At 34.9% G+C, this 24,781-nt stretch overlaps 1 protein-coding gene across 5 annotated transcripts in view; it reads left to right on the forward strand.

The window, feature by feature from the left end:
- The window catches only part of URI1 (URI1 prefoldin like chaperone), a 76,333-nt gene that overhangs the window by 37,824 nt on the left and 13,728 nt on the right, over window positions 1-24,781 (forward strand). For all 5 annotated transcript variants that reach the window (XM_055235935.2, XM_063615035.1, XM_055235936.2 and 2 more), the window contains 2 exons: window positions 8,024-8,102; window positions 9,083-9,218. In XM_055235935.2, coding sequence (XP_055091910.1) covers window positions 8,024-8,102; window positions 9,083-9,218 — 215 coding nt within the window. The remainder of the gene's footprint in view (window positions 1-8,023; window positions 8,103-9,082; window positions 9,219-24,781) is intronic.

The raw sequence follows: 24,781 nt of genomic DNA on the forward strand, positions 1-24,781 counted from the left end.
AGTCGGGATGGAGATACCTGTTTTATGCACACATTGTATATCTGTCTATATGTCTCATGTTTTTGAGGCATTCCTTGTGTATACAGAAGCACTGAACTATTTCATTGTAACAATGCCATGGTTTACAGTATATTTCGTATGAATACCTGAAACTGTTTTCTTGAGTTGCTTTCACATGCTATATAAAATTTATTTTATTATGTATAATATGTGAAATATTGATCTGCATACCTTTAAAACTCATAAAAGTCAATGACTTTGTTCTACAGTGTTAGGTAGATTTGTAAACTGTGTTTTTCAGAGTCCGTATTTTACTGACTACAAAGTTTTCAGTCACTGTTTTGTAGAGGGCCTTCTGTTTGGGCTTTTTCTTTATGTTATTTTTTCTTTTTTTTCCTCCTCTTGAGTGGAGCAGAGAGCAACTTCCAAACTTTCTGGAGATTTTACATGTTTTTGTTGTTGGAGTTTCTGTAGTTGTTTATGAAAGTCTCAGGTATAAGGGGGAAGAATCATATATGTCAAATCTTGTCATTCTTTAAGTTTCTGCGCAGTTTTAAAAAATGGTGTGAGTTAGTACATGGGCTAGTGATTAAGTAAGTTTGGAACTCTTGTGTGTAATGTTTCAAAGCAAATTAAGAGGCAAAAAAAAGAGATTCAAGTTGAATGTTTAAAGAATTTTTTTTAAAATCTGAGTTAGGTTTTTAAATGTTTATTCTGAATATAAAATGAATGCATGCTTAATTATGTAAAAGTTGAAATAAGAAAGGAATAAAGATAAATTTACTCATAATTGTAAAGAGAAGCTAATTCTCTCCCTGTTTTTAAAACGTTTCCTTTGATTCCCTCTAGCTTCTTAATTCTGTATGTGTATTTATGTGACTAAGGTCAAACTGTAAATGCTTTTTTCCTTCTCTTTTTAAAGAGTTAAATGATTTTTAACTTGTAATTAGAATTTATTACTTGTAGGAGTCCTCAAGCTTTTATATCATGTTTTTGGAAGCAACCAACTAGTTTAATATTTAATGCACTTCTGAAAATGAAAGGAAAACTTACAGGTTATAGGAGAGTTTTTTCCCCCTGAAGAGTTTTAAACTATTATTTAAAAAAATCCCTAATCACATTTCATCACCTAGAAGAGTCTTTGATGACAGTGTGTTTCCAGTGTCAATACGGTTTGGTTCAGTTTCCCATGACCAGCTCAAGTCCAGTATCTGACTGAGGCAAAGGGCTCAGGGCTTACTGCTTTGGGCACACCTTATGATTTTTTATCTTTGTCTCAACTGTATTAGGTTTGAAAACTGTACTTCTTTGTACTTTTAAGTTTTTTCATTTTCCATTTTTTTATGAAGAGTAACATCCAATAAAACTCTTAAGCACAGACTTCTGTTTGAGGATGAAGATGTAAATATTGCAACGACCACAGTGCTTGTCTGAGAAGCGCATCACTTGGTGATAATCCTGAGTGCTTGTTCTTATTTTGAGAAATATAAGTCCAGATTCCACTATACCAAAGACAGATTGGGGTGGGTATCAGTGTAAGACTTGAGAGAAATGTAGGCTGTGAAAAATGGAGGTATGCCTATAATTTACTTTTTACTAATTCATATTGAACTCATGACCAAATTGGTGTGGGTTTTCACATTTTTCTTTTGTTTTTAAGTCAATTGATAATTTTGAGGATTTTAAATATTTGGTAGGTTCAAAACCAGGATTGCTATTTTTCACTGTTGTAAAACGTCTTGAGAAACTTTAACCCGGAGGGATCTATGATTGGGCCTCTGCTGAAACTATATGTAAAATATGAGTCCTTTCTCTCAGGAAGAGTCTAGAGTTTTTCTAGTTTCTCATAGGGATCAGTGACCTAAAAGGGTTTTTAAATTGCTACTGTAATTAAGAAAACCCACAAAATTACTTTTTTCTAAAATATGCTTTAGAAAGAAAATATAGAAAGTTAAAGTAGCAAAACCTATGAATTATGGTAATATTTAAGTAGAAATTTGCACAAACTTTCAAAGCTTAAGTCAGCTATAAACTCATCACACCTTTCCTAAAAGGTCCTTTCCTTTGATTTGTAATAGGAATTTATATTAGTTATAGAAAATGGAAAATAAAAAGAACAAAAATTACGTATAAATTCATCAGTAAAAATTAACTAGGCACTTTAGGATATTTCTTTCAAACTTAGATGAATGTGTTTTTACATAATTTTTAAGATTTTTTACTTTGAATTCACATCTCATTTTCTTAGAGTAAAAGATTAGTGATGAATGAAGAAACAGGCACTTGTGATAACTGACAAGTCTTCAAACACATGTGTATGGTTGTTGTAGAGAGAACAGTAGAACAGATTTTTCTGTCCAGGCTTACTATGTATATCCATTGCACTCTGTTTTCTCATTGTTGAAAAGTTAAATTGAAGAAATCTGGTAGAATGTTAGCTGCATCTCTCTTTAGATAATTTTGTTTCATTGACTTGAAAAATTACATTTTTATATATGGGTTAATCTTGGTATCTATGTCTAATAGTAACGTTTTCTGATGGACTCATAAAATATAAAGAACATAGATTATTTCATCAGCATCTTCTGATGACATAAATTCCTTGGTATAATAGTTATAAAAAAGGAATATACCACCATTCTGCCTGAATTTTGTGGTACATTTCAGTTACTTATATCAATTGAAATTACTAAATATTTTGCCATGACTATTTAGAAAAAAAGTCTAATGCTATTGACTTAATTCAAGTACATTTAAATTTTCCGTGAGGAGTGGTCCTTTTCCCACCAAATTGCATAAAGCATAACAATATAGATCCCTTTTTCAAGAATTTTTAAATAAAATAACTTTATCAATTTGTTTAGATTGTTTAAAAGGATACTTTGAAAAAAATATCATTATTTCTTGCTTTAGTAACTGGAGGACATCTCTTTATCTATATAGAATCCATGTCCAAACTTAATATTCCTCTATTTTCTTGATTTTAGAGGTGAAAAGCCAGGCATCCTTCAAGCTAGTGGATCTTTGACAAAGATGCGTTGCAAAACAATCAACAAACAATCAGAAAGGCATGCTATGTGTGAGTGATGATCCCTGCAGCATATGCCATAGGCTTGTTGTAGAGGAGCTGCTCAGTAAATGGTGGATTCAATTGAAACAAGGCTTTTTTGGATGCTTAATGGGAAGTTGTAGGGTGGGTATGCTGGACTAAAAATGATTTCTAAAGAAGGTTATATATTTACTTGTATACCAGAATCTTTGGTTTTTATCGTTTCTTTAATTAAAAAATAAAAATTTAACTCTGTCCCAGGTTAACTCAGATGTTAACACATATAGAATTTTTTTCCTTTTTCCCCCAGTTAGGCATCTCACGGTATTTTCTGCTTGTCTGTTTAGGATGTTAGGTAGAGGAAAAGAGAATGATAGAAGATTTTTTCTTTAAAAAAAAAAAAACAAAAAACTGGGCTGGGCATGGTGGCTCACGCCTGTAATCCCAGCACTTTGGGAGGCCGAAGTGGGCGGATCACAAGGTCAGGAGTTCGAGACAAGCCTGACCAACATGGTGAAACCCCGTCTGTACTAAAAATACAAAAATTAGCCGGGTGTGGTGGCGCATGCCTATAATCTCAGCTACTCAGGAGGCTGAGGTAGGAGAATCGCTTGAACCTGGGAGATGGAGGTTGCAGTGAGCCGAGATCATGCCACAGCACTCCAGCCTGGGTGAAAGAGTGAGACTCTGTCTCAAAAAAAAAAAACAACAACAACAAAAAACAAAAAAACTGGTTCAATGTTAGTATTTGCTGTCTATTTTAACTTCCTACTTTAAAGTAAAATTAGCAAAGTCTTATTGTTTCAACCTGATTTAAGTTTTATCTCCGTTTTTTATTATTTAAAGGTTGGAGTCTTTATCACTGGCCTCAAAGGATGCAGACTTTTTTTTTTAATAGAGATTTTTATTTTTGTCAGTCACTTTTAAGAGGATTAAAAATGTTGATCCCTTTCATATTTCCTCGTCCCTTTAAAAATATTCTATTGTGACAGATTTCAAACATACGGAAGAGTGAATCTTGATCACCTATCTGTTTGTACCCTAATCCGTTAATCCATTTTTTTCTGATGAATTTCAAAGTAAGTTGTGGACATCTGTGTATTTCACCCCTAAATACTTGAGCATATCCCTCATTTAACTTGATTTATCTCTTACTTTCTACAATTTTATGCAAATGAGCTGTTTCCCATGGGATCTGTCTTGATCTTAATCCTTTAAGGGTAAGGCTAACCTGTGGTTGTGTTAATGGTCGTCGCTGCTATTTTTTTTTTTTTTATTTCCTTAAAACGAAAGGTACTCTCAAAAGGCATATTGCACATGATTAGCAAGATTCAGAAGAAAGTGGTTAAAGTTTCTTACATGCCTTATACCTATGCTTTAGTTCTTGTTTTCTGTAAGGAATGTTGCGTGAGGATATTGGAAAAAAATTTAAAATTAAGAGTTTCAGGTGGAACCTGATCTATAAGGATCCATTATGTTGAAGCCAGAGAAGCAAGTCTAGCTATTGTAAGTAAGTAGGCTGGAGAGGTGTTTCTTAACTCTATCTGGGTTTTGTTTTCCATTTGAAGAAAAATTATTTTAAGCAATTACCATTTTTGATTACTATAATGACTCCTGTGTCCAAAAATTAATTACATGTTTCTAATAATTAAAATAGAAAAAAAATCTGTTCAAATTTTGTTATAAATAAAGACCCCAGACTTACCTCAGTAATGCATTAGTTCTTAGCATAACTTTTGTATTTTCTGTTGCATAGGCTTTGTGATCTTTAACAGGATTATTTAAGCCTGAAATAATAGAGAGACTATTTGGAGATCACTGTTTGACTAGGCCCTGAACATTTCCACAAATGTAGCCTTTAGAGAGAGAGGGTTCCTCAAAAGCTGTAGTTTCTTCCAGAGACACTACTTGGCTCCTCGTGGCCTCCCTTCATAAAGGATTTCTGCATGGGCTGCATTTTAAGTGATCTTCTACTTTTGTATTTTTAGAAAATAATTCAAAATTTATAAATAGCAACTCTAATCTTAAACTGCTCTCCAGTGTGTCCGCATTTTTGTTCTAGAGAGAATTATTAATAAGTTGAAAACTGATTATATTTGACTTGAAATATTGACATTGATCTCTGCTATTACCTGTTGTTGAACCTACTGTTCTTGTACATGTACAAAATAGATGTTTTGTGAGGAAGTTTTTTTTTCTCCTAAGCATTGTTACCAAAATAAGACTTATTGAATGGTAACTTTAATACTAGCTTCTTAATATTCATAGAAACATTTAGATATCTAGGCTGGTGTATTTAGTCCTTGAGCATTTGCAGAATTACTTATCTGAAACGTAAATAAGCTGTTAGTGTTGTGTTGTTAATAGTGAGTGTTGACTGTGTAGGCGCTGTACCAGACAATCCTATGGAGACATTCTCCCATTGATTGCTCACACCAGTCCTGTTTCCAAAGCCCCTGAATGGTTACATTCAGCTGTACTGTCTTTCAGCAAGTTATACTATTTGTATCAAATTGGTTAGTGAAATCTTGTGGGTATAGTCTTTCTTGAAAGTTTTGGAATTGATGTTTTTTGATGCTTCATGGAAAAAATGAGTTTTGAGTTTTGGAACCAAAATAGTAGTTGCTGCATGCTGGGCAGTGTGTTAGACCTTTTATATTTAATTCTGTTGAAACTGTGAGATAAGTATTAGTCCAATTTTGCCATTGAAGGTACTAAGACTAAGGTGAATTTGTGTAAATTGCATGTAGAGCTTGGGATTCACTCTCTGGTCTGACTTCAAAGCCATGTTCTTTCTGGTACATAGCCTTGTGCATGAAGTTTTTGGCCATTTTATCCATATAAAAATTTTCTAGGAGGATGATTTTTGCGTTAAACAAAAGAATAAAACACGTTTTGTATTTATTTATAGAAAAGGATTTTTTGGGGGAAAGTTTATAAAAAGCAGTTGCACACTAGAAAATGAGAAAGCTTTCGTGAAGGAATGCAGGTCAGAAAACCTAGCTAGGTTAAACTCATTGCTTACCTCATCTTGATAGAGGAGATCTGGCTTCTTGCTATGTGGTATTTCTATCTTCCTTCTACTTTGTCTTCTGTAAGAAAAATACTGATAAGTGACATTTATTATAGGTTATGTAAAATAATACATATGTGAAATTCCTTAAGATCTTAAGGCTGAGATAATTTTTTTTTTTTTTTATTAATTATGCTACTGTTGCTTCAGGGAACTAAGCAGTAAGCTGAAACCAATTCTGTGATGTTTATAGTGCAGTCATTTATATTATCTGGAGAGTTGTTACCTACATTGTAGTTTATCCTGATTTCAATTTGACAATGTCTACATGTTCTTTTAAATTACTTGCTGAGTTGGTGAATTTTTGTTTCTGTTATTTTTAAAAACTGACAACATCCTTCTGCTTAAAAAAAATTCAGCGCTGTAGTTTTGCTTGCAGCCTGTATCTTAGCAGGTAACCCTTAGGAAACCCAGTCTCCAGAGAAGTTTGAAAACGGGCATCTTGGCATAGGCTGCTGCCTGGTATTACTCAAAAAGAAGGGCTTTTCATTTCCAGCAGGTGTTAAGAGCTGAGTAAGGCCCATAGCATGGAAATACGATCATCTCTGCCCCTACAGAGTTACATACACCTTTTGGTTGTTTGAAATTACTTACTTGGTAGTTCTGTTTGATGTAACAAGAAACAGACTCCTAAGCCAAGTTGAAATGCCTTTTGTATTATCTCTACTTAATGTCTTCTACCCCCAGTTGATTCTCTCTTACCTTAGTCACATTATTATGAATAATTGAAGAGCTGATGACGCATTTTTCAGCCTAAGGTTTTCTGATGAGGACTAAAGTATCTGATCAAATTTCATGTTCATGATTTCAACTTCACAGCCAGTATCTATTCACTCAAAAGCTTTATTAAATCTCTTCTTTCGGCCGGGTGTGGTGGCTCATGCCTGTAATCCCAGCACTTTGGGAGGCTGCGGCGGGGGGATCGCTTGAAGCCAGGAGTTCAAGACCAGCCTGGCCAACATGGCGAAGAAACCTAATCTCTATGGAAGATACAAAACTGGGTGTGGTGGCATGCGTCTGTAGTCTCAGCTACTCAGGAGGCTAAGGAAGGGGAATCACTTGAACCCAGGAGGTGGAGGTTGCAGTGAGCTGAGATTGTGCCACTGCACTCCAGCCTGGGCAACAGAGACTCTGTCTTAAAATAAATAAATCCCTTCTTTTTTCATCTTGAGTCCCTTCTTCTCTCCAAACATCAGGCCCTCTTTTACTGTCTCCCTTAATTTTCACATTTTATTTGGTCCAGACAGTCTTGTATCTTAAAAAACAGTAATTCTCAAAATTTGAGTATTCTGCTTCTAAATGCCAAAGTCCCTGAAGAGTCTTAATTCTTCAATAAATGTATGGTAGAATAATGTCATTGCTAAACTGTATAAAAACAGGATTTTAAAACTAAAAATAAAACCACATTAATCTTTGATTTGCTAAAATTAGGTTTTTGATTAGCTTGTTTTATGATACCTGGCCTACTGGGCCTCCCAAAGTGCTGGGATTACAGCCGTGAGCCACCACACCCCACCAAAAGAAGAGATTTAATAAAGCTTTTGAGTGAGGCCAGGTGCGGTGGCTCATGCCTGTAACCCCAGCACTTCAGGAGGCTGAAGTGGGCGGATCATGAGGTCAGGAGTTCAAGACCAGCCTGACCAACATGGTGAAACCTCCTCTCTACTGAAAATACAAAAACTAGCCTTGCATGGTGGTGCACACCTGTAATCCCGGCTACTCAGGAGGCTGAGGCAGGAGAAATTGCTTGAACCTGGGAGGTGGAGGGTGCAGTGAGCCAAGATCACGCCACTGCACTTTAGCTTGGGCGATGGAGCGACACTCTGTCTCAAAAAAAAAAAAAAAAAAAAAAAAAGAAAAAATCGTTAGTAATTTGTGTATTTGGTGTTTTCTGTCAACAGGAAGAAGGTAGATAATGACTATAATGCCCTTCGAGAAAGACTCAGCACCTTGCCTGATAAATTGTCTTATAATATAATGGTATGTTTGGTGTGTTTCTTTTAAAGTAATAGTTGTTTCTTATAAACATATTAACAATGTGTCGGCTCACGGAATGCCAGGCTGATGGACTGTGTCCGAGGTAACTACGTAGCAAGGAAGATTTGTTTTGTTTTACTTTATGAGAATACAGTAATTGTAGTAATTGTTGGTATTTACCTTTTTTTTTTCAGAATATATATGGTGACATAAATGACATAAATAGCACAAAATTGGACATATTTCAAATGGAAACTTACTATATAAAAAATGTAATTATGACAGAAATATGGCACTAAGTTGTTTCTTGTTAGCCAGAACAGGAATAGGCCATAATGTTTTGTAATTCACAGAATTAAACCTTAGGACATTGATTTTTGTATAAAAACGTGCTGCTAATTTTTGTTTTAATGATCTTCACATCGACATAGTGATCTGTTCATGAGCCCTGGATTAGAACCTTTCATTGCATGGATATTCTTTCTTATGAAGACTTTGTTCTTTTATACTAGTCCAAGTATTTTGTATATATAGCTAGATAGATCCATTAAAGTTATTTGTTTACTAATTCCTGCTTTGCAAAAATGGCTACTTCATTGAAAATAATTTTTAGTTTTCTTTATCAAAAGTATTTTGCATTGACAGTGTTTCACTACTAGTTGCTTTCATTTAGATTTGCAAGTGAATGAAAAGTATAAACATGCCGAGACGGTACTACTTTCTTTAAGAGCAGCTATATGTAAATATGGTGTGGAGTTATTTTCCTGTTTTAACATTGATTTATGAACATAAAGCAATTTTCTTTAGATTTTCCTAGTAAAATTTTAATATAATGTTGAATTTCTGTGAAGCTGGCATTTTATTTTTCCCAATGTATAAATAAAAAAATTCAGTAATATAAGGCTTTTAATGCAAAGTGTCTTATAAAATGTATTTTTCAGTGTTTTATGTTTTTTCTCTTTTTTCTTTTTTTTAAACAATAGGTACCATTTGGCCCTTTTGCCTTCATGCCAGGAAAACTTGTCCATACTAATGAAGTCACTGTTTTACTGGGGGACAACTGGTTTGCAAAGTGCTCAGCAAAGCAGGCTGTAGGTTTAGTTGAGCACCGGAAAGAACGTAGGTACCCATTTTAAATGATGTTTCTTTGTTGTATATGTATCCATTCACAGATTGCCAAGCTGAAGGGCTGTTTCTTACCAAAGGTACCTTCCATGATTTATGAATCCAGGCTGTTTGTGATTCTGTTGAATTGTAGGTAGTTTGAGCAGAACTAACATTTGAGAATGAGCTGGAGAATGGAGCATCTGGGTTGGAAATGTCACCTACATTGTCATGTTTTCAGAAGTTACAAAGTTTCAAAGTCATTATGTGATTTTGTAGTTAGAAGTTGGGAAGACATAAAAATTGGAGTCATTTTATACTTTATAATTTTTTTTTTTTTAGTTGCTGTTATAGACTTACTTTTGCACTTAATACTTTAGTACACAGAAATAATGTGTTTTCTCCTTAGTGAACTAAGAGAAATAACCTATTTACATAAGTAGACAATTCTTAAAAATGCTTTTTGGTTTGGAAAAAAAACATATTTTCATTTGATAGAGGAGACCAGGTGTGAAAAGGTGCTACCTAAAACAGCACCCTTATCATTTTTCAGTTGTTTGAGTTCTCTGCATCCCTTTATTAAGGCAGCTCTTGAGTTTTGTTTATCCGTGCTATTATCTGTAGGTGTATAGAAGCCTACATACACACACACAGCACACACTACACATTTTGCAGCTGGATGAGCTAGCTTGGGTTCTAGCTTAGTTATATTTTAAAATTAGATTCAGTTTATAATCTGTTGTTATTTCTGTAGTACGTATTTAGATTGAGAGTATAATATCCGCCCTACCTGCTTTTTAACCTTTTAGTTAAATGTGTATTTGAAAATAAATGTTGGGAAGATCCTTTTGTATAAATAAGGTCATACTAAACAGAAAACAGCTGAGTTTTCTAAAGCTGAACTTGATTTCACTTATACATGAATGAGTACTAGAGAACTCATTTACTCAGTGAAATTCTGGGAACTATATTTGGAGACTCTAATTGCAAATCAACTCCTATAAGTTTATAATTGATATATATTTTGATCTTTTGTGACACTAATCAGAATCTTATTGTTAGGCCTGTATGTAATTTCTGGCAATGATAAATCCTTTGGCTTTGCTGCATTATTTTTGTCATGTATATTAGTGAAAGAGAATGGGCATACTTTTTTCTTAAAGACCTTACTGAAGACGAAGCCTCTCTTTATATACTGAAGTAGCTCTGATGTTATGAAATGAATCCATAGCCTGCTGAAGTTTGTTCACGCTGATTTTCATATTTCAGTGAAAATCTTTATAATTAGTTATAACTTAAAATATTAATGGGAATACTTTTACTACAATAGAATAGAGCTCTAGAGTAGAGAAACATGTTTTTGTAAATCACTTTCTAGTAGTTAAATATGGTTTTGGAAAGTGACCAAACATAGATGACTTTTGGGATCAATGTTTATCTAAAATAATTTTCAAAGTACATATTTCCTGTTACAATAAATTCTGGGCCGGGCGCAGTGGCTCATGTCTGTAATCCCAGCACTTTGGGAAGACAAGGCAGGTGGATCACCTGAGGTCAGGAGTCCGAGACCAGCCCGACCAACGTGGTAAAACCTTGTCTCTACTAAAAATACAAAAATTAGCTGGGTGTGGTGGTGTGTGCCTGTAGTCCCAGATACTTGGGAGGCTGAGACAGGAGAATCACTTGAACCCAGGAGGTGGAGGTTGCAGTGAGCTGAGATTGTGTCACCGCACTCCAGCCTGGGCAACAAAAGCGAAATTTTGTCTCAAAAAAAAAAAAAAAAAAAATTCTGTAAAGCTCTTTTATTCATATGGTTTTATAATTTATAATTGAAGAAAATACTTAGGTATATTGTTGTACTTAACATTTATTAAGAAAAGGTACTTTATTTTTCTTAAGGCAGAGGAAATATAACCAGTTAAACACATAGTCATCTATGTCATGGTTGACTGGGGTAATTGGGGAAGGTCTGAGTTACAACACGTGTCGTGATTTGTTTAGCCAGCACCACAGTCAGGACACAGAATAGGATACAAGATACTGCTCTCAGGACTCAGCTCCTATCAAAACCTCCCTCACACTGCCCCTTCGTGGTCACACCCTACCGCTGCCTCTAAGGATTGACGACCTCATGTCTGTGTCTTTTGAGACTTGCTTCTTCACTTGCTGTAACGCCTCATCCAGGTGGTTCTGTGTATTCAAAGTTCATTTCTTTTATTGCTGAGGAGTGTTCTATTACATGCATATCCATTAAATGCACGTACAGCAGTTTTTCCATTCACCTTTTGAGGGACATTTGGGTGCTTCCATTTTTTTGGCGGTTAGGAACAGAGCTGCTGTAAGCCTTTGTGTACAGGTTTTTGTGCGAACATACATTTTTATCGCTGTTGGTAAATACCTACAAGTGAGATTGTTAGATCATATGATAAGTGTATGTTCAATTTTTAAGAGACTACCAAGCTGTTTTCCAAAGTGACTGTATGATTTACATCTCTTTCAGCAGTGTGTGAGAATGGTATCTTTGCGTCTTTACCAGCCCTCAATATTGTCAGTTTAAAAAGTGTAGCCATTTGAATAGGTGTGTAGTGGTTTTAATTTGCATCATTGCCTAATGATGTTGAGCATTGATTCATGTACTTATTTTATCTTTGTGTCCTCTTTTACCTGTTGAACTCTTTTGCCCATTTTTAAATATTGGGTTATATCTGCTTTTTTTTTTTATTTTTTGAGATGGAGTCTCACTCTGTTGCCCAGGCTGGAGTGCAGTGGGGTGATCTTGGCTCACTGCAACCTCAGCCTCCTAGGTTCAAGCAATTCTCTAGCCTCAGCCTCCTGAGTAGCTGGGATTACAGACTTGTGCCACCATGCCTGGCTAATTTTTTTGTATTTTTAGTAGAGATGGGGTTTCACCATGTTCGTCAGGCTGGTCTTGAACTCCTGACCTCAGGTGATCCACCCGCCTCAGCCTCCCAAAGTGCTGGGATTACAGGCATGTGCCATCGCACCTGGCCTGGGTTGTATATTTTCTTTCTTTTTTTTTTTTGAGATGGAGTCTCACTCTGTCACCCAGGCTGGAGTGCAGTGGCACGATGTCGGCTCACTGCAACCTCTGCCTCCTGGGTTCGAGTGATTCTCCTGCTCAGCCTCCTGGGTAGCTGGGATTACAGGTGCGTGCCACCACGCCTGGCTAATTTTTGTATTTTTAGTAGAGATGTGGTTTCACCATGTTGATCAGGCTGGTCTTGAACTCCTGACCTCATGATCTGCCCGCCTTGTGGTCCACCCACCTTGGCCTCCCAAAGTACTGAGATTACAGGTGTGAGCCACCGCACCTGGCTGTGTTGTATATTTTCTTACTGTTGTTTTGAGAGGTTTTTTTTTTTTTTTTTTAATATATTCTGGATTTAAGCTCTTTGTTAAATAGGTGATTTGCAAATATTTTTTCCCACTTTGCATCTTGTCTTTTCATTCTCTAAACAGTGTCTTTCCAGAGCAAGTTTTTAATTATAAAGTTCAGCTTTTAGCTTTTTTTAATGGATCATATGTAGGTGTCATATCTAAGAATGCTTTACCTAACCTTAGTTCTTGAAGATTTTCTTCTGTGTTTTCTTCTAAAAGTTTTATACTTTGACATTTTACAATTAGATCTGTGATTGATTTTAAGTTAATTTTTGTTCGAGGTGTGGGGTTTAGGTCACGGTTCATTTTTCTTGCATATGGATGTCCAGTTGCTCCAATACTATGTTGAAAATACTGTTCTTTCTCCATTGAAATGACTTTGCACCTTTGTCAAAATGAATTGGCAACAAGACCATCTTAGGTACCACACTAGGATGGTTATAATAAAAAAGACAGTAACACTTGTTGGTGAAGATGTGAACAAATTGGAACCCTCATTCATTGCTGATGGGACTGTAAACTGGGGAAGCCACTTTGGAGAACAGTTTGGAATTTTTCAGCAAGTTAAACATTGTGTTTTACTGTGATCTAGTAGTTCCACACCTAGGTAGTATTCTACCCAAGTGAAATAAAAACATATGTCCACAAATACTTGTACATGAATGTTAAGAGCAGCACTGCTTTTAGTAGCCGAAACATCGAAACAACCCAAATGTCTATCAACTAATGAACAGGTGAATAAGTGTCATACATCCATACAGTGGAATGTTGTTTGGCAATAAAAAGATGTGTACCTTGAAAACATTAGAATAAATTAAAGAAACCAGTCACAAAAGACCACATATTGTATGATTCCATTTACATGAAATATTCAGAATAGGCAAATTTATAAAACAAAGGAGAGTAGTGGCTGCTTAGGGCCAGGAAGGTGTGAGAGAGAATGGAGAGTGACTGCTAAAGAGTATGGAGATTTTTAGGGGCAATGAAAATATAAAAATACAGATTTTGGTGATGGTTGCACAACCCTGTGAATATACGAAAAACCATCGATTTGTACATTTTAAATGGGTGAATTGTATGGTATGTGAATTATAACTTAAATTGTTAAAAAACAAATGAGCCATTTTGTGTAATTGTGTTTTTGGACCATCTATTCTGTTTCTTTATCTATGTGTCTGTCTCTTTGCTGATGCCATTCTGTTTTGATTACCGTAGTATTATAGTGTTCCTTAAAGTTGGTAGTACGGGTGCTCTAAGTTTATTCTTTCCAAATTGTTTTGGCTGTTTTACCTCCTTTGCCTTTCCATATACATTTTAGAAACCACTCGTTTATGTTTACAAAAACTCCTAGTGGTATTTTGATTGGAATTGCACTAAATCAACACATTAATTTGGGGAGAATTGACCTCTTAACTATTAAATCTTCCAGTGTGTAAATACTTCCAGCTTGTAAATACAGTGTATCTCTGTATTTAGGACTTCTTTCATCAGTTTTGTAGATTTTGAGCATACAGGTCATATGCGTTTTGTTAGGTTTATATGTAAGTGTTTCACCTTTTGTGGAGCTGTTGTAAATGATGGCATTTTAAAATTTTGTTTTTCAAGTGTTCTAGTATATAGAAATAACTCTTTTTAAAAAAGAATTAACATTGTATCCTCCATTCATGCTGACCACATTTGTTCTCTGAACTTTTTTGGGGTAGATTCCATGGGATTTTCTATGTAGACAATCATGCCTTTTGTAAATAGCTCCTATTTTTTTATTCCTTTCCAATGTGTATACACTTCATTTCTTTTTCTTGCCTTACTTCCTTGGCTAGGACTTGCAGTATAATATTGAATAGGAGTGGTAAGAGTAGGTAGGTGTCTTTGTCTTGAAACTGATCTTCTGGGGAAAACATTTGGTATTTTACTGTTAAGTGTGGTGTTAGCTGTAGGTTTTTTAAAAAAATTAATACTCCCTGTAAGTTTAGGGAACTTTCTACCTGGTTCTAATTTGCAGATTTTTTAAATGAAAATATGTTGAATTTTGTCAAATGTATTTTCTGCATCTATTGATATGATCTTGTAGTTTTTCTTCTGTATCTGTTAATGTGGTGGATTATATTGATTGATTTTTCTTCCCTGGATGAACCGCATTTGATCATGGTATATTCTTTGATGTATTACTGGATTTGATACATTGAGCTTTCTTTGTTTAATATTTGCATGGTGTATATTTTTCCATTTCTTTTACTTTTATGCTAACTATATCATATTTAAAGTGGGTTTCTTTTTTTTGTTTTTTTGAGACAGAGTCTTGCTCTATTGCCCAGGCTGGAGTGCAGTGGCACGATCTTGACTCACTGCAACCTCCACCTCCCAAGTTCAAGTGATTCTCCCGCCTCAGCCTCCCAAGTAGCTGGGATTATAGGCGAGTGCCACCACGCCCAGCTAATCTTTGTATTTTTTATAGAGTTGGGGTTTCACCATGTTGGCTAGGCTGATCTCGAACCCTTGACCTCAAGTGATCTGCCTACCTTGGCCTTCCGAAGTGCTAGGTTTACAGGTGTGAGCCACTGTGCCTGGCCTAAAGTGAGTTTCTTATAAGCAGCATGGATCTTTCCTTTTTAATTGATTCTGATAATTTCAGTCTTTTAATTGATGTATTTAGACCATTTACATTTAATGTAATATGTTTGGATTCAGGTTTGGCATTCTCTCCCTGTTTTTGTTCCTCTTGTTCCCCTTGTCCTCTTTTAGATTATTTAATATTTTTAGTATCTTATTACTCTGTTGTTGCTGAAATAGGAACTTCTTAAAGTATTTTTAATGTTACAAATTAGGGATTAATGTATTTCACATGAACTTAAAAGTTTTACTCTAAATACTTGCTTTGGGATTTGCTGAATTCTTTTTTAGGTTAGAGGGCAATTTTTTGTTTAGAAAGGAGTACATCTTCAGTGAGACTAAGTGAAAAGACCAGGATTTAAGACCAGGATTTAATCAGAGGTTTCTACAGTATAGACATGTTTTTGGTAATTTTGTTTCTGCATGTCTCTGTAATCTACTTTTGAACACAGGTATATAGAATGACTTGAAATTCTAGTATCCAGGCACCATGTCTTAGAATTTTTGGCTGTAACAACAGGCATTTGGCCACATTCTAAAGTCATTAGTCCAGTGATTAATGTTAAACAGTTTAACTTACAGGATGATCTTAATAGATTTTCCTTTCAAAGATAATGTGGGGAGAATTATTTTACCATGTGTCTTTTGTTCAGAGTTGTATCTGACACATTTATTTTATCTTATTTTTACTTTTGTCTTAAAAATGCATACTTAGTCTTCATTTTTACAATAGTTATTTTTATTAAATGGAAGGGTGGACATGAAGGGATAAGAGCATGAACTAGGGGTAATGGCTATAGGCTTAGAGAAGAGATCAGAAGCAGGAAGAATTTCTGCGCCTGATAGGACTTGGCAACTGATTGAATGTGAAGGTTGAGGGGAAGCATTAGATGAGTGGTGACATAGAGGCAATGTTGTTAACGTAATCAAGTAAGTTTGTAGATCACTGCACACTGCTTTCCCTCTACCAGAGAGTCAAATGCACATAGGCACATTATTTAGAAGCCCTGTAATGAAAAATATCCCTTTAGTCTTGTTTAATATTGTGGTTCCTAAACTTACTTGATTTTGAGAAACTTTTAAAATGTAATGTCTATTATCTTACAGAGCATTCTAAAGAAAATCTTGATTTAGGAATACATTTTTAGGCAGATTTCAGAAGAAAGTGGGTGATAAGACATTGTTAGCACCGAATACAGCTTTTTTTTTTTTAAGTGATAGGAGAAGAAAGATTGTATATGAGGTGCATCAGGTCATTCACAAGATGGGCTTTTTTAAAAATTATTTTTTTAGTAGGTTATATATGGACATGATACAAAATCTAAAGGATATTTATTAAAAAATAACTATGCTTCCTTTTCTTGTTCTTTAACATCCAGTTTACCTCCCTGGAGGCATCGCTGTCATCACTATCTTACTCATTATTCCAGGGATATTCTGTGCATTTACAGCCATAGACTTGTGCATTCCCACCCTACCCTGTACACCTCCACTCAAATTGTAGGCACACTTTTATTTTTTTGTTTTGGCAGCTTGCTGTCTTATTCTTTTCATGGCTATATAGTATTATATTGTACCATAGTTTATTTAGCCAGTCCTTTACTGATAGGCCTTTGATCGTCTTCCTTTTTTTTTTTTGCTGTTAAAAGCAATGCTGCAGTGAATAACCTGTGTGTGTGTGTTTCATTTGTACTTGTGTGTATCTGTAGGATAAATGACTAAGATTCATTTGCTGGCATGAAGTGAGGTAGATTTTTAACTTTGACAGTGCTGGCCTTAACAGACTGACTACACCTTTGCCAACCCAGTGTGTTTGCAAATTTGTTTTGAAACTGTTACCTTATTGTAGGCCCCCTGGCACCGCTAACTAGCTAACTTACTGTCTTTTCTTCCTTTTCCTCCCCTCCCTTCCCTTCCCCTCATTCACATGGTTGGTCAGCTATAACCACCATCCATCTCCAGATATTTTTCATCTTCTCAAATTAAAACTATACTAGTTAGGTGGTAACTCCCCATTTTTTCCTTCCTTCCTCCCCCCATCCCCTGGTAACCACTATTCTACTTTCCATATGATTTTGGCTATTCTAGATACCTTACGTAAGTGGAATCCTACAGCATTTGTCCTTTTTTGTCTGGATTATTTCACGTAGCATAATGTTTTCTAGGTTCATCTATGTTGTAGCACATGTCGGAATTTCCTTTTTTTTAAGGATGAACAATACTTTATTTTGTGAATAATGTGCATGATTCTGTTCGCTATTGTGAATAATGCTGCTATGAATATAGGTATACAAATATTTATTTAGTTCCCTGCTTTAAATTATTTGGGGTGTTTATCTGAAAGTGGAATTGCTGGATCATATGGAAATTCTGTGGATTTTTTTTTTTTTTTTTTTAAGACAGGGTCTCACTCTGTTGCCCAGGCTGGGAGTGCAGTGGTGCAATCTTGGCTCACTGCAGCCTCCGCCTCCCAGGTTCAAGAGCCTTCCTGTATCAGCCTCCCGAGTAGCTGGGACTACAGGTGTGCGCCACCATGCCCGGCTAATTTTTGTATTTTTAGTAGAGACAGGGCTTCAACATGTTGGCCAGACTGATCTTGAACTCTTGACCTCAGGTGATCCATCTGCCTCAGTCTCCCAAAGTGCTGGGATTACAGGTGTAAGTCACTGCGCCCGGCCCTATGTTGTATTTTTTAAGGAACCTCCATTTTGTCTTTCACAGCAGCTGTACCATTTTATATTCTCACCACCAAAATACAAGGAATCCGGTTTTCCCACATTCTTGTCAACACTTGTTACTATATTTTTTTATATAAAATAACTATATTTTGAAGTGGCATATCATCAAGGAATATAGTTTGAAGTGGATTTGAAGTGATATATCAGCAGGGTTTTGATTTGTATTTCTTCAGTGATTAATTATGTTGAGCATCTTTTCATGTGTTTATTGGCCACATGTATATCATCTTTGGAGAAATGTCTATTCAAGTCCTTTGCCCATTTTTTATTTGGGTTGTTTGTTTTTCTTGTTCAGTTGTAGTTCTTTATATATTCTGGATATTAATCCCTTATCAGAAGTGTAATTTGCAAATATTTTCTCCTGGTCTGTTGGTTGCCCTTTTACTTTCTTCTTTTTTTTTTTTTGTCTCACTTAAAAAAAAAAAAAAAAATAGCTGCCAGGTAAAGTGCCCTTTTACTTTCTTGATAATGTCATTTGATGTACAAAAATTTTTAATTTTCATTGTCCAGTTAGTGTTTTTTTGTTTTTGCCTATGCTTTTCATGTCATATCCAAGAAATTGTTGCCAAATGTCATGAAGCAGCTTCCCTGTGTTTTTTTTTTTTTAAGTTTCCTAGATTTAGCTTTCATTTAGATTGCTGTATCCATTTTGAGTTATTTTTATATAGGCTTGTAAGGTAAGGGTCCAACTTTATTCTTTTGCGTGTGGTTCCAGTTTTCTCAACACGATTTGTTGAAAACACTGTCCTTACCTTTTTGAATGGTTTTTACACTCTTGTCAAAAATCATTTGGTCATATATGAGGTCTTATGTCTGAGCTTTGTATTCTATTTTTTGGTCCATATGTCTGTATTTATGTTGGTACCACATTATTTTGATTAGAGTAGCTTTATAGTGAGTTTTGAAAACAGAAAGATGAGACTTGCAACTTAGTTTTTCTTTTTAAATATTGTTTTGGTTATTGGGGAACCCTTGAGACTCCATGCGAATTTTAGAATGGGCTTTTCTGTTTTTGCAAAAAAAATTACTGGATTTTCCTAGGAGTTGCACTGAGTGTCGGTTGCCATGGGTAATATTGACATCCTAATTATTAAATATATTCACTCTGTGAACATAGGATGGGATCTGTTTATTTGTGTCTTATTTGTTTTAGCAACACTTTATAGTTTTTAGTGTACAAGTCTTGCACCTTCTTAAGAGTTTAGTCCTTTTGGTTCTAGTTTAAATGAATTGCTTATAAATTTAGATTGCTCATTGTTAGTGCATAGAAATGCAATTGATTTTTGTGTGTTGATTTTGCATCCTGCAACTTTGCTGAATTTTTTTTATTAGCTTTACCAGGGTGTTTGTGTGTGTGTGTGTGTGTGTGTGTGTGTGTGTGTATTCTTCAGGGTTTTCTACATATTACATATAAGATTGTATCATATGTTGGTAGTAGAGAGAACTTGACTTCTTTCCAGTTTGGAGGCTTTTTGTTTTTCTTGCTTAATTGCTCTAGCTAGAACTTCTAGTATGTTGTTGAATAGACATGTTGATAGTGAGCATCCTTGTCTTATTCCCAATCTTAGGGGAGAGACTCGCAGTCTTTCATCATAGAGTGTGATGTCAGTGTGCGGTTTTCATATATGGCCTTTATTATGTTATGGAAGTTCCCTTCTGTTTCCAGTTTATTGAGTTTTTGTTTTGTTTTGTTTTGTTTTTGTCATGAAAGGGTGTTGGATTTTCTCAAAGGCTTTTTTGGATTCAATCGAGATTACCATGCTTTTTCCTCTTCGTTCTGCTAATGTAGTATATTACATTGATTTTTATATGTTGAACCCATCCTTGCATTCCAGGGTGTGGCAGAGATCATTCTTGGTCATGATGTATCATTCTTTTAATATGCTACCGTATTTAGTTTGCCAGCATTTTGTTGAGGATTTTTATATGTATATTCATAAGAGAAATTAGCCTGTAGTTTTCATATTTTTATCTGGCTGGCCTCACAGAATGTGTTCTCTCTCTTTTCATGTTTTAGAAGAGTTTGAGAGGATTGGTGTTAATTCTTTGAATGGTAGAATTCATCTGTGAAAGCATCTCTTTTTGGTCCTTTGTTGGGAGGTTTTTGATTACTGATTCAGTATGTTACTTGTTACAAGTCTATTCAGATTTCAGTTTTGGTAGTTTGTGTTTTTCTAGGAATTTGTCTTTTATCTAAATTATCAAACTTGTTGGCGTTCAGTTGTTTGTACTATGTATAATCCCATTAATTTCTGTAATACTAGTTTTTATTGTTCCACTTTTGTTTGTGATTTTAGTGATTTGAGTCTTCTCTTTTTTTCTTAGACAATCTACATAAAGATTTGTCAATTCTGTTGATCTTTTAAAAAACCAACTTTTGGTTGCATTACTTTTTGTCCATTTTTAAAAAATTCTGTTTTGTTTGTCATCTTCTAATCTTTGTTATTCCTTTCTTCTGTTAGCTTTGGGTTCAGTTTACTCTTTCTTTTTTTTTTCAATTTCTTAAAGTGTGCGTGTACAGTTAAGTTACTGATTTGAAGTATTTCTTTTTTTTTGATGTAGGTATTTACAGCTATAAATATCTTTCTCAGCATTGCTTTGCTGCATCCCATAATTTTCGTTGAGTTTTCATTTTTGTTGGTCTCAGGCACTCACTCTGTTGCCCTGGCTGGAGTGCAGTAGTGCAATATTGGCTCACTGTAACTTCCATCTCCCGGGTTCAAGGGATTCTTCTGCCTCAGCTTCCCGAGTAGTTGTGACTACAGGTGAGGGCTGCCATGCCTGGCTAATTTTTGTATTTTTAGTAGAGTCGGGGTTTCACCATGTTGTCCAGGCTAGTCTTGAATTCTGGCCTCAAGCAGTCTGCCTGCCTCGGCCTTCTAAAGTGCTGGGAGCCGCTGTGCCCAGCCATATTTTTTAATTACGCCTACGATTTCTTCTTTGACCCATTGACAGATTGTTTTGTAAAATTTTCATATATTTATGACTTTTTCCAATTTTCCTTCTATTAACGATTTTTAATGTTATTGAACATTCCAATTAGAAAAGATACTTTATATGATTTCAATCTTGTTAAATTTTTTGAGACTTATTTTGTGGCCTCTCATATGACCTATCCTGGTGACTGTTCCATGTTTCCCTTAGGTGTGTATTTTTCCTGTTGTTGGGTGGAGGTTTCTATGAATGTCTATTAGGTCTAATTGGTCTTTAGTAGTGTTCGTGTTCTTTATTTCCTTCTGGCTGTTCTATCCTTTATTGAAAAGGGGATATTCATGTCTCCAGTTATTATGGTGAAATAATTTCTCCCTTCTGTTCTGTACATTTTTGCTTTATATATTTGAGCTCTGTTAGGTATGTATGTATGTATAATTGTTGTATCTTCTTGACAGATTGAACCTTTTATCAGTGTGAAATATCCTTTGTCTCTTGTGACTTTTTTTTAACTTAAAGTCTATTTTGTCTGTTACTACTATAGCTACTTCATTTCTTTTTTGGTTACTATTTGTGTGGAATATCTTTTTCGTTCCTTCACTTTCAACCTATTTGTGACCTTAGATCTACAAGTGAGTCTCTTATAGACAGTATATAGTTGGATCCTTTTTTTAAAACAATTGATTCTGCCAATTTGTGCTTTGATTGGGAAGTTTAATCTGTTTACACGTGTAGTAATTACTGATGGGGGAAGGACTGACTTTTGCTATTTTGTTATTTTCTGCATGTTTTATAGCTTTTTTGACTCATTTCTATATTACTGCCTTCCTTTGTGTTTGATTTTTTTTTTTATGGTGAATGGTTTTGATCTCCATTTCACTTCTTTTTAAAGTATTTTATAGGTATTTTCTTTGTGGTTACCATGGCGATTACATAGAACATCCTAAGGTTATAAAATGTATTTTGAATTTATACCAGCTTAACTTCAATCACATACAAAGACTGTATTCCTGTTCAGCTCCTTCACCTTTATATTATTTGTGTCACAAATTACATCTTTATACATTGTGTCTCCATTAATATAGATGTACAGTGATTTGTATTCATTTTTCTTTATCACATAGAAAAGAAAAAAGTGGAGTTACAAACCAAAATGACAGTAATACACTTATTTTTGCCTATGTGTTTACCTTTATCAGAGATCTGTGTTTTCATATAGCTTTGAGTTACTGTCTTTTTATTTCTACTCAGAGAACTTCCTTTAGCATTTTTTGTATTGCAGGTCTAGTGAGGAATGCCCTCAACTCTTGTTTATCTGGGAATGTCTTAAATTTCCCCTCATTTTTAAGCCTGTTGTTTTGCTAAACATAGAATTCTTGGATGAAGTATTTTGTTTCTCTTTCAGCACTTTTTAAATATATGTTATCCCATAGCCTTCTGTGTTTCAGGGTTTCTGCTGAGAAATCTGATAATCTTATTGAAGATTTCTTGTTTGTGATGAGTTGTTTTTCTCTTGATGCTTTCAAGAGTCTCTCTTTGTTGTTGTTCAGCAGTTTGATTATAGTGTGTCTTGGTGTGAGTCTGGGTTTATCCTACTTGGATTTCGTTGAGCTTCTTAGATTTGTGGATTCATACCTTATCAAGCAATGTGTATGCTCTTGAGTATCTCCAATAAGGCATTTCAAAATACAAATTTATGATTTTAGTTTATGATAGATGTATTTAGCTTTAAATTACCACAAACCATCTTAAGACATTATTAAAAGAGCAGCATTCACTTACCCCTTTTGGCTCACAGTTCCCATTCCACAGATGTAATTACTTTCGGTTTTTGGCTATTTTTACTCTGCTCTTTTCATATTCTCCAGTGGTTGGCATATCCTGTTTTTGTTTACTTCTTTTTTTTAAAATTTTATGTATTATTAACTACCTGCCTATTATTTAAGAGGACCATTTAGCATTTTTACATGTCCTCCCTGTCTCTGCTCCTCTAATCTTTTTGCTATTGTTGTATCACAATTTTTGTTGAATCAGTATTCATGCTTAGATACTATGTAATTCCATTTTGTTCTTGTACAGGCTTTTAATTGAATTTAACTGCTTTTTTGTTGCATAGTTTTCTGTGTGTCTGTCATTAATGCAGTCATACTGTTTTTGTTGTTAGAAATTTTACTGGTGGAGTTTTTCATTGTCTTGCTTTAATTTGGACTGGCTTCTTTCCTGATCAAAGGAGAGCCATCTTCCTGGTGTCTTCTTACCCTGTTTTTGCCTTTTATTTATTTCCTGTTTTCTGTTTCCCAAAGCACCCTTTTTTCAGGTTCTATTTACTTTGTTGGAATATTGCTTTCAGCAACTTTTGGGAACCTGCTCGGAGGTACTTCTTTGAATTTTTATGTATCTGAATAACTCTTATATTCCTTATACTCCTGCTTGTTATCGTTAACTAGACTGTTTAGAATTCTAGGTCTTAAGTAATTGTTGCCCTCAGAATTTTGGATACATTATTCTGTTACCTTCTGTCTTTAAGTGTTGCTATTGAAAATCTTGATGCTCCTTTCTTTTTCTTTGTATATAACTTGTTTTTTTGTTTTTAAAGCTTTGAGATTCCTTTTTGGTCTTAATTCCCCACGATCTGGAATACTACAGTGGTACACCTTGATGCCGTGCTATGGATCCTTTAAAATTTGTTTGCTAGTGCTTAGTGGACCTTTTTTGAGTGGAGGCTTAAGTCCTACAGCCCTGGGAAGTTTATATTATTAATTTGAAAATTTCCTTTTCTTGTTGCCTATTTGTTTGTCCTTGTTGTAATTTTTGAAGTGATTTCTTCTACATGATCTTTTAAATTATGTATTGACTTTAAAATTTTCCTGTACATAGTTTCATTTCTGGAAGCACTTTTTTTTGTTCTTTGGATGTTTCTTTGTTACAGCATCCTGTTCTTGTTTCATGGATGGAGGGTCTTTTTTTAAGGAGTATTTGTTTTTTCTTTTAAAGTTTTCATCTTTAAACATTTCCTCCATGTTTCTTTTTTCTTCTCCCTCTTTTCTCTCTCGCTCTTTTTTTGGTCTCTAGCTTTAATGTTCAAGAATTTCTTCAAATGTCTGGTGATCCTTGGCTAACCATTTACACTTGAGTTGAGTACTGTCAGGAAGCTCTGTGTGCGCAGGCAAGGTTTGTTGACTGATAGGTGTTTTTTGTAGGGATTTAAGGTAGCAAGCTGATTTTTTTTTTTTTTTTTTTTTTTTGATTTGAGCAATCTTTAAATATCAGCAGATTCTACAAAAGAGTCTTCTGATCTTCTTTATCTAGTGTTCTGAGAACCAGGCTGGGCGTTTCAAGGTTCAGTATGTTCACTTGGAATTAATCCTCCTGGTTTCACTAAGACATTTTCTATTCTCTTTCCACTTCCCCATTCCCTACCATCCCCACCAACCACTGTAAGCTATGAATCTTTTGTTTAAGCAAGAAAGGAGAAACCTTTCTTGTGAGATTAGGGTTTGGGGACCTGTTCTTTTCAAACTTTTATCTAGGTCTTTGGTTAAAGTTCACTCTTCCTTTGGAAATACTCCCAAGTGAATTGCCTTTTCCAGGTCCGATATTCCAGATCGACTTGTAGCAGCTTTTCCTTGCCACAGTTAGGTTCCATTTTTTTCTGTTGCGCAAAGTCCATTATCAGTTGTGCAGTTTCCAAAATTTGGTTGACATTTCTTGTCTGTTTTCTCTTCAAATATGTTTGTCTTTATGGGTTTATGCCTTTAAAAATTTCTTAGTTGTTACTTTACTAAGGTATGGGGAAAGGCAAATACTAAGTACATGTATTCAATGTGCTATTTTAAAGCAGAAGTCCAAACCTTTGTACTAGTTTAAGAAGGAGTACATCCTGTACAGAGGTTTGTATTT

This window comes from Symphalangus syndactylus, chromosome 13, assembly GCF_028878055.3.
Source record: "Symphalangus syndactylus isolate Jambi chromosome 13, NHGRI_mSymSyn1-v2.1_pri, whole genome shotgun sequence".
In the NCBI taxonomy this organism is placed as follows: domain Eukaryota; kingdom Metazoa; phylum Chordata; class Mammalia; order Primates; family Hylobatidae; genus Symphalangus; species Symphalangus syndactylus.